Source organism: Carassius carassius, chromosome 15 (assembly GCF_963082965.1).
Source record: "Carassius carassius chromosome 15, fCarCar2.1, whole genome shotgun sequence".
NCBI lineage: Eukaryota > Metazoa > Chordata > Actinopteri > Cypriniformes > Cyprinidae > Carassius > Carassius carassius.
The window spans coordinates 17,085,515-17,096,538 of record NC_081769.1 but is presented as its reverse complement, the minus strand read 5'-3'; the positions used below and the strand labels follow the sequence as shown (position 1 = coordinate 17,096,538).

The 11,024-nt window shown below is 34.1% G+C and overlaps 2 protein-coding genes across 2 annotated transcripts in view; both read right to left on the bottom strand.

Moving 5' to 3' along the window:
• The window catches only part of pafah1b3 (platelet-activating factor acetylhydrolase, isoform Ib, gamma subunit), a 140,099-nt gene that overhangs the window by 59,214 nt on the left and 69,861 nt on the right, over positions 1-11,024 (bottom strand). The window lies entirely within an intron of this gene.
• Positions 43-3,111, bottom strand: LOC132157909 (nectin-3-like protein). The gene is made up of 3 exons (XM_059567170.1): positions 2,952-3,111; positions 758-1,120; positions 43-188 (listed from the first exon to the last, which is right to left on the bottom strand). The coding sequence occupies exons 1-3, from the start codon at positions 3,010-3,012 to the stop codon at positions 43-45; spliced, it is 570 nt and encodes a 189-aa protein (XP_059423153.1). The 5' UTR covers positions 3,013-3,111.

Genomic DNA, 11,024 nt, shown 5'->3' with positions numbered 1-11,024 from the left:
TTGTTTGCTTTTTGCCCAGTTGGCTATTGGCATAAATCGGTCTTATTTTGATGCATTTACTAAATGTTTTGTGGTCACATACCGTCTGTTTCGCAGGAATAAATACCCCACAACAGCAATAATCAGAGTGATCACTACAGCAGTCACAATCCCTACAGCCTCAGCGGTGGACAGAACAGGACGACTGTCTGTGGACAGATCAGCAAGAGGAGCTCGTAATAAACCAGCAGTTTAGGAAATCGAGGGGTGAAACAATTATGATTGTAATGCACAATGCCACTTTCACTTTCAAGGAGAGGTGCATCATGTGTCACAGTAATCATTATTTTTAGAAATCATTAGAAACCATTATAGCAGGGGCAGGTAACAAATATTTTTATTCTTCAGAAAACTTGAAAATTTTAGTTAAAAGGTTCTAAATGTTGAATGGTTTACACAATTGTCAAATAACTAAACTTTAATGTTTCATTATGTAGGCTTATTAAGACAAGACACTACAGGCAAAAACTTTTGTAAGTGCTGGTCAATTTTAAGATCTAAGGATGAGACAGATTTTACACTTTAAAATCTCATAATTAAGGTAATTATGGCATGACGTATCAACTTTGCTTATCAACATTACAACAATTCATAAAACATATATAAAAGTATATAATTTCGAAAATTTATTCATTATTTATATAACTAAGTTTCTTATAAAACACCAGTTTCTTTAGAAGCCTTGGTCAGTTGAAATGAGCTGTATTTACTTACATACCTTCTAACACTATCAGACTGGTTTGTCCTGTATAACTGCCGAAAGGAAAGGTTATATAGTCACAGCTGTAAACTCCCTGATCACTTATCTTCACATCTCTGATGATGATGGAGGCCTCGTCGATCGAAGGAGAGCTCTTACTCAAGCTGACTCTGTCTTTCAGAGGTGTCTCATGTATATAAAGGCCATGATCAATGGAAAGGACAATGATTTGATATTTACTGGACTGATTCTGCCATGTCCACTGCATTTGTGTTATGTTGTCTTTTGTGCTTCCATGGATATATTGGCATAACAGTGTGACATCATAACCCTGGTACACAGTAACCTTAGGATCAGTGACAACTTTCTGTCCATAAAGTACTGGAAAAAATAAGAAGAAAGAGATATGTATATTTAAATAACCATTTCATTGTTGGCAGGGCTTTTTAACCATATAAAATATTCCAATATTTTAAAAGAATCTAATTACAATATATGTCTGCTAATCAGAGGTGGGTAGTAACGAGTTACATTTACTTCGTTACATTTACTTGAGTAATTTTTTGGGGTAACTAATACTTTTCGGAGTATATTTAAAGATGGGTAATTTATATTCTTACTTGAGTAAATGTTTTGGGGAAAATCTGTACTTTTACTTCGTTACTGTGGGCGACACTCCTCTCGTTGCTTTATCTTAATGCAATAAATGTTATAAATGCTTCAGTTTATTCCAAACGCGCCGTCTACTTTTCTCTGGGCAATGAGCGATGCCCATTCGCGAATGATTCATTCTTTTGAGTCAATTCTGTTCAAAGGCTTGATCAAACCAATTGGCAAACGAGTGAATTGGTTCATGAATCAGTTTGAATGAGTCGTTCAGTTCCCTGCCGCACGCGCTGAGCGTCTGAAGTGGTTCACTCGGAGTTGTAACGTTTAAGAACAGAAAGAGCGTTGAAAACGTGGCTGGAACTGCATTGAATTGAAAGCAAATCTGCAAAGGATATTATTTGCTTGCGTTATCGCTAAAATGCCGGCTCTTCCTTCACTCGCTCACTGACTGAATACCTCTTTCTGGCGAATTCTCTCGTCAGAAACAACAAAGTGCAGATGTGTGTACGAATCTTTAATTAAGATATTGATTTCACAGTGTTAACAGTTTCAGTGATTTTAATGGGAGTTTCTGAGAGTGATTGAAATCTAGACTGTCAGTGAAAATGATCTTTAATAATGTAAATGTTATTTGCTCTCTTTCTTAACAATGAAAGATTAGTAGCAATATTTATATCACATTAACTTTCAATGTTAAATTCACATTTAATATAAAGTCAGTCGTATTAAAAATATGTTATGGCATGACACCTATATCTGTTACTTAAGTAAACAGACAGGGTTTTATAATAAATTACATAAATTGGAGTAAAGGCTGATGAAATATATACATTTATACACACACACATACATTACATACATTTTATCTATATATCTAAATAAAAATAGGCTCAGTATTATATGACCCAAAGTAACTAGTAACTACTTGAGTAGATTTTTTATCCGATACTCTTTTACTCTTACTCAAGTAACTATTCAAGACTAGTACTTTTACTTGAGTAAATATTTCTAGAAGTACTTTTACTTTTACTTGAATACAGTTTTTGGGTACTCTACCCACCTCTGCTGCTAATATCTAGCAAACTAGTTTCAGTGGTTTACTCTGTCCACACAGGAAATTTCCAGAGACAGCATGACAGGAAGTGCTTTATAATAAAGTAAGGCACAGAAAGAGTTTAGCAAAATCATCTTTCCTCCTATACATATAACTAATATATAATTCCTTATTTACACACACACACACACACACACACATACATACAGTACATGTATAATTTTATGTTTATTCAACAGTCTTAATGTCATCATGTGAATCATGATAAAATCAATTCAGATCAATGGAAGTTTTTCAGAGGAAATAATGCATGAAAAGAAAATGGATTGAAATCAATTACATTTTCACCATATTACAGCAAACTTTGTAAAGATAGTCTGTAAATGTTAGAGATGATGAATACTGTATGACAGCTATGTTCTGCTGCACTAGGTTTAGCACTACATTAATTGTACAAAGGGTTTTGATCATATAGCTATTAACTTTATATACAGTCAAGACTCACTGAATAATTTCTAAAATATGAAAAAGCAGTAAAAATTCACTAACCTGTAAACACAGAGGTGCAAGACAGAAGTAGAGGAATAAACACATTATGTAAGTCCATCATAAGCTTTCATTTCCATCGAGCAACAACACAAGCTGCATAACACCAGTTAAACTTATAAAAACTGTTCAAAGTTTAGTCACATAAAGGGAAGTTGAAACAGCTGCAGACAGCCCTGACAACTTGTAGATGGAGTTGTTTTAAAACAGAAGAAGTAAAAAAGCAGAAATTATAAATAGGTTCCCCAGAAGCTGCATTGATACAATGATTAAAAATGGTGTTGCATTATGTTTCTGGTTTTGAGTCACTTGTGATGTTCAGTTTCCATTTCTAATAATTCACATTTAATGTATTTAATCAAGAAAAAAAGATTAGACTTTAATTGATTGATTCCACAAAAAACGGTTTTATTTTTGTGCCTTAATATTTAAAAAATAGCATTACATCTAAAATAATTTTTACAGTAGATACAGTAGAAATTAAATTTGATCGGTTTGACGTTTTAAGGTATGTGGGTTTGCAATAATTGAATGACCAATTATTTTTTTTTCATATTGTAGTCAATGTACTGTAGGTCTGCTACTGTATTATTGCTCCTTCAAGGACAGCAAGCCAAGTGTGTTTACCGTTAGGCCTATCTAGCAGTACTGCATGAGCAGGCAAACTCGTGAAAAAAAAGTGTTTGTGTGTGTGTGTGTGTACAAGGTATTCTCTACATTATGAGGACCAAGTGTCTCCACAAGTATAATAATACTAGCAATCTGTGTGTATTTGTGTGTTGGTGATTTGTTACAATCAGCAGTCGACGAAGTACACAAATCAAGTACTTGAGTAAAAGTACAGATGCGTATAAAAAATATTACTCCAGTAAAATTAAAAGTACTACTTTTTCAATTTTACTCAAGTGAAAGTGCAAAAATACTAGATTTTTTATGTACTTAAGTAAAATTTTATATTAGCACATATTTTTCATAATCCTACTGCTCAAAATACCTGAGATTGTTTTCCAAAAAAACCACTATATGGAGTCAAGATATATTTTTGTTGTTGATATGGACTACATTGACGAGAGTAATGTTCACTGTGAAGCTTGTACTGCGATGTACCTGAGAGAAGACAGATCTGACCATATGATCTTCACCAGGAAGAAAAAAAGTGTTTTAAAGTTTGTTTTTTTTACAGAACATCACCGTTATACGACATGAGAAAAAGGCCTGCAGTTAGGAAAAACATTTTAAGGAAAATATTATTATATTTTCATAATGATTTTTTCTTTCTCAAACCTTGTCTGTGTTGTAAAAACACCCCTAGCCATCACTTCCCACTTTGATAATTAATATAGTTACCATGTTCTGAACATCACATCCTTTCTTTTCCCCGCAGATGTAATCTATCTAGGGGGCTGAATAAAAATATTTGGACTTTATTTAAAAAAAAAAATATCAGTCAGGTCAGGTTTTTTTTTTTACAATAAACAGAGACACTGATTGAGGTACATCGTCTGTGTCATGATGTCATGTCACAATCATCAGACACACTTTACAAGCATTGGACTTCCTCTCACACACTTGCCGAGTATTGTTTAGCCTAGCTACCTTATACCAAGCACTTCCTAGTTTCCTGTTTCCCAGTCTTGTTCCTTGCCTCGTTGCCTTGATCTTTTGAATGTTTTTGGATTTTGCTCTATTGTCTTGCTGTTTGGACTCTGTTTTCCCCTGCCTGGACTATTGCTCGTGTAGATGGATTACCCCTCTTGTCAAGCCCTTTGGATATTGTTCGCCGATCGATGAGCCACGCATGCTCTCGGAATACTCTTGTGTCTTGCCCTGTTTGCCATTGTTTGACCCTGCTTGTGTTTGACTATGTTTCTAAATAAAAGCTTGCACATGGATGTGCACCCCTCACGTCTCGTCAGCTCCCACAATACAGTCTGCAATCAAGCATTTCAGTGGTCTTAAATAGATCACTCTTTACAGCAGATTTAGTTCACAAACAACTGACAGTTTTGACCTACAGTATATATGATTTTCAGTTACAATAATTAATCGTAAATTTCAATAGATTAAAATTGAATCTGAATTCTATTATATCTGAAACACAATCTGGTTTTTTAAAAGGACGTCATATATCCAGCAATATAAAACTAGTCAAGTAGATTCCATGCACTCTCAAGGTCTTATTCTTTTTCTTGATTTAAAAAAAAAACTTTGACACGATTGAACACCATTTTCTTTTAAAATCACTTAAATTGTTTGGTTTTGAGGATTCTTTTATTTCTACTATTTCTATGTTTTATAAAGGAATCAACAGCTCTGTTATTATTACACTTTTTTGACACTTCTCACAGATTTGATGTATGCCTACAGCGTAGTGTTAGGCAGGGCTGCCCTTTTTCTCCCTTTTTATTTTTATTAGTTACTGAGAGCAGAGTAACTATCTGTGAGCATTGTTCAGAATCAAGAATTGAAAGGAATCTTTGTTTTTGGGAGGGAAATTTAAATTTCACATTGGGCAGATGACAACGTTGTTCCTAAAATCTGAAAAATGTGTGTCACAGGCTTTAGATTTAATTAAACAGTTTTCCTGTGCTTCTGGTTTAAAATTAAACATTTCAAAATGTGAGATCATGCCTGTCCATGATTTGAATCATGATTCAATAGAAAATATTTCTGTTAAGCCCACAGTGAAATACCTAGGTATATTACAAAAAATCTTCTGGCAAGACGACACTTAAATCTTTCAGCCAGGATAATTAAATCTAAAAATATTCTTAATATCTGGTTACAGCGGGACCTGTCGTTGTATGTCGAGTCCTCCTATCAAAGGCAGAAAGTCTTTCTCATTTTGTATGTCAATCTTTTTCTTTATTGGTTGAGAACAACATTTAAAAAAGAGGTGCTCTCTAATTTTAAAGCAGAGGGAGGTGTTGATTTTTTTTTTTCTGACATGATAAACTTGTTTAAAATAAATTGACTTAAAGATGTTTTGCCAATCCAAGATCCATTTGGTATTTTATCCCCAAACAAATATTTGGAAAAATTGGTAGCCTTTCCTTTATTTTAAACTGCAACTATTTACCTTTTATGCTACCTATTATCTTGTCCAAATTTCATCAGCAATGTCTCCTTGCTTGGAAACTGTGTTATGTTTATAGTTTTTCTCCTCATAAAACACTGTTATGGAATAATAGTGATATCACTGTTAGAAATAAATCTTTCTTTTTCCCCAGGTGGTTCCAAAATAATATTAACGTTATCCTCTCCTTATTTGATGACGAGGGTAACCTTTTATTTTAACCTTTTGAGTTATGACTTACTACAGTTTCCCAGTTCCTCCAAAGGAGTTTAATACAGTGATTAAAGCAATCTCACTTGGGTTAATTCATCTTACACATTAATTCATTAAATCTACAATCTACTTTCTTCTTGGAGGGAATTTTTTTTTTTTTAGACAAAAAATACCAATAGACATGTGCGCCAAATCTTTCAATTCAAGAAAAAAAAATTATCCAAGAGGAAAGTTCTATTGGAGATCTTTGGTAGAAGATATAGATTGGAAAAGGGCCTGGATTTTACCTGGAAAATACTGTATTTCCAATAAAGCTAAAAAAATTCATTTAAACATTTTACATAAAATATATCCTGTAAACTGTAACATTTCTACATATCTGGACATTGACAGTTCATGTGCTTTTTGTAAGCAATCAGAAGAGACATTTTCACATCTGTTTTATGACTGCCCTATCCAAGCAATTTTGGTCCAACCTTGGCTCATATATATTTGATTCTGCCAATGTTACTTATTCTTTCAGTCTAAAAGACATTATATTTTATTATATTAATGATAAATGATAAATGATAAAGAAATAGAAGAATCACAGGTGTTCCAAAATGGTGAACCGAATATCTTTTTTAGTATAAAAAATTGTAAATATTTCTATACAAATGTGTATTGCAAATAAAATGATGGTTATTTACATTAAAGATACATTACATCTCTACAAACCAGGTGATCGTGTTATGTTAAAACTATAGATAAAGAAAATCCTTTGGAATAAAAAATAATCTGCATGAATTTGTCTTTGACAACATGCATTTTTCCATTGTCAACCCTTATGCTGTGTACACACTGGATTGTGTTTTTCTGCAGACAATTGTATTATTCTAAATGTAAATCAAAGCCAACAAAGAGATGAAAATAAAGGGACACTTAGGAATAATTGTTTACAATGAGTATGTATTAAAATGTATTCAAATTAGCTAATTTCTCTCATTTTAAGAAGCTCTTAAATTTGTGACCTCTAAAAAGAAAACAAGCACACTTTTTCAAGCATTTTTGCTTTTTTATTTTAATAGTACAATACGTTTTGACAAGAAGCGCAGTGGGAGAGAGAAAGGGGGATGGAATCGGGAAAGAATGATAACAATAATTATCAATTAATTATTTTCCATACTAAAGCACAATGATGTTTTGCTTCTTATAAGCTGGAGTTTTATTGTCTGCTGCTATAGATGCCCAAGCTGTATAATTCTCTACTGTACAAACACCTCATTCAGTAATTATCTTTGACATTTGTACTCAAAATTAGTCTTTCGCCTGTGCGTACACAGTCTCCTGCTCTACTGTTTGGAAAATCAAAGCAATCTGATTGGCTGAGGCTCGCAATAACGCTGATTCTGACCAACAGCTGAAGGAAACTGCAGTGTATTCAGTGTCCCATGATGATGAGGTGCTTCTGTTAGCCTTGCCTGATTTCAGTATTGTGACATCCTAATACAGATTAAGAGAGTAAAGCTCATGGTCTGTTTGACACGTGAAATATAAGACTTGTGTATTAGATTCAGGATTGATTGCATCTTTCACTAAATAACTTTTGCTCCCACAGATAAGATGTTGTTCTCAGCAGCAGGAAGTCTCACCTGTTGTAGATCACTGGGGCTCTGAGTTGTGTCTAGTAAAGAGGAAAAACACAGGTCAAATAGCTGCATTATACATGGTTTCACAGAAGAGGATTAGAGTCAAAGGGATAAAAGTGTGACTAAAGTGCAAGAGCAAAGAGGAAAGTAAAGAGCCCCCTATACAACCCCTGTCAAAAGTCTGTCCCTATGATTTTGTAATTATACTCCATACTCTCGGTTTTAAAATTTGAACTTACAGATCATAAACTGCACCCTTAGATTTGTATAAGATTAATTAATTAATTCTAAAATCTGTTCCTATTTACATTTAATCTTTTGTGAGACCTTTTATCTACAGCAATGTAAAGAAACAGAAGTAATTAATCAAGCAAGCATTAGTAATATGTCCAGTTTCACACTTTTAAAAGAGAGATTTTAAACAGCCCATGCATGACATTTATACTTACAATAAGTGAAAGTTCTGCCGGCTCGTCTGCTATGTGTACCAACACATAAAAAGAGAAATGTTAAAGGTGTTTTATCATCTCACGATAACTTTATGCTGAATACTGAACATGTTAATAAATGTATTAGTTACAGCTCAGCCACTTTACTATTGTTTTACTGATTCTATATTTAACATCAGTATGTTCTTTTTATTAGTTCCAGGTTTGTTAAAAATAAAGACAATGATGGATTATGTTGTGTTTCTTATATAAATATAATGTCTAATGCTGGCACATTATCTTGGTTTACCTGTAATACATATATGGATGCAGTGCTGGATTAACAATGAATAAATTTTAAATCAATTTTATTACAAATTAGAGAATCTTTTGGAAATGCATTTTATTTTTGGTTTGTTTTTTGCTCTGATAGTTGGCTGTTGGCATAAATCGGTCTTATTTTGATGCATTTACTAAATGTTTTGTGGTCACATACCGTCTGTTTCGCAGGAATAAATACCCCACAACAGCAATAATCAGAGTGATCACTACAGCAGTCACAATCCCTACAGCCTCAGCGGTGGACAGAACAGGACGACTGTCTGTGGACAGATCAGCAAGAGGAGCTCGTAATAAACCAGCAGTTTAGGAAATCGAGGGGTGAAACATTCATGACTGTAATACACAATATCTATTCACTTTCACCACTGAATCAAATTATCAAACTTTGGAAAATCATACCACGCCATTTGTAATACTAACAAGAATGAAACCTAACTGTGCTGCTTGTCAAGGAGAGGTGCATCATGTGTCACAGTAATCATTATTTTTAGAAACCATTAGAAACCATTATAGCAGGGGCAGGCAACACATATTTGTATTCTTCAGAAAACTTAAAAATGTAGTTAAAAGGTTATAATTGTTGAATAGTTTACACAACTGTCAAATAACTAAACTTTAATGTTTCATTATGTAGGCTTATTAAGACAAGACACTACAGGCAAAAACTTTTGTAAGTGCTGGTCAATTTTAAGATCTAAGGATGAGACAGATTTTACACTTTAAAATCTCATAATTAAGGTAATTATGGCATGACGTATCAATTTTGCTTATCAACATTACAACAATTCATAAAACATATATAAAAGTATATAATTTCGAAAATTTATTCATTATTTATATAACTAAGTTTCTTATAAAACACCAGTTTCTTTAGAAGCCTTGGTCAGTTGAAATGAGCTGTATTTACTTACATACCTTCTAACACTATCAGACTGGTTTGTCCTGTATAACTGCCGAAAGGAAAGGTTATATAGTCACAGCTGTAAACTCCCTGATCACTTATCTTCACATCTCTGATGATGATGGAGGCCTCGTCGATCGAAGGAGAGCTCTTACTCAAGCTGACTCTGTCTTTCAGAGGTGTCTCATGTATATAAAGGCCATGATCAATGGAAAAGACAATGATTTGATATTTACTGGACTGATTCTGCCATGTCCACTGCATTTGTGTTATGTTGTCTTTTGTGCTTCCACGGATATATTGGCATAACAGTGTGACATCATAACCCTGGTACACAGTAACCTTAGGATCAGTGACAACTTTCTGTCCATAAAGTACTGGAAAAAATAAGAAGAAAGAGATATGTATATTTAAATAACCATTTCATTGTTGACAGGGCTTTTAATCATATAAGATATTCAGAGATTGTAAAAGAATCTAATTACAATATATGTCTGCTAATATCAAGCAAACTGGTTTCAATAGTGTACTCTGTCCACAAAGGAAATTTCCAGAGACAGCATGACAGGAAATGAGTTTAGCAAAATCAGCTTTCCTCCTATACATATGCCTTATATATATTTCCTTAATTACATATAATTTCTAACATATATATAAATATATATATATTAGTGGTGGCCCGTTATCGGCAATCGGGCGATAAAAAAAATATTGGCGTTAATCTATTCTCAAAGTTGGGTTGAGAGCTGGGCCTATAATAGGCGAGCTATGATGACTTTCACCTTGATATTTTATCGCGGATGTATACCTAGCCGAATTTCACTGTAGGGGGCGACAACAAGTCTTCGAACCTGTGTGTATGCCTACTGTGAACTTACCACATCAAACGTGACGTGCTAACATAGATGCAGCTGAACCCGCTGGGTTTGCTTCAGGGAATTTTTTTTTTTTTTTTTTAAAGAAGCTTCCCAATGGAAACCTCGACAAGACGCACGCCTGTTTCACACATACTCCGTGTGCAGTACGTATGCAGTCAGTGTGCGTTACGTATATGGTGCAGAAGCAGCACGGACTCATACTCATTGTGCTTTCACACAGGACGCGTTTGCAGTCCGCTACTCGGTACGTAAACGATCGCTGCACTGCTGCAGACGCAACGCTCCTGGAACGCACTGACGGACCGCAACCGTGTGAACGCTGGAATCAGTTAACATGGGTGCGTAAAAAAAATATGCAACGCATACGCACTGCAGATGGAGTATGTGTGAAACAATGTGTAATTAGTTTACAGCTTTCTCAAGCATTTTGTGATGCATTTTGGAAACAGGAGATGAGCCCCTGGTCTAATGCACCACCTGGCTTGAGAAACCCGTTCTCAAAGACTTACTTTTAGTCATTACTTTATTTGGGTAGCACACATATTCTGAATGCCTTTGGCAGAATACAAATGAGCCATTTTAATCTAGATTAATTCCAAGATTACAATGA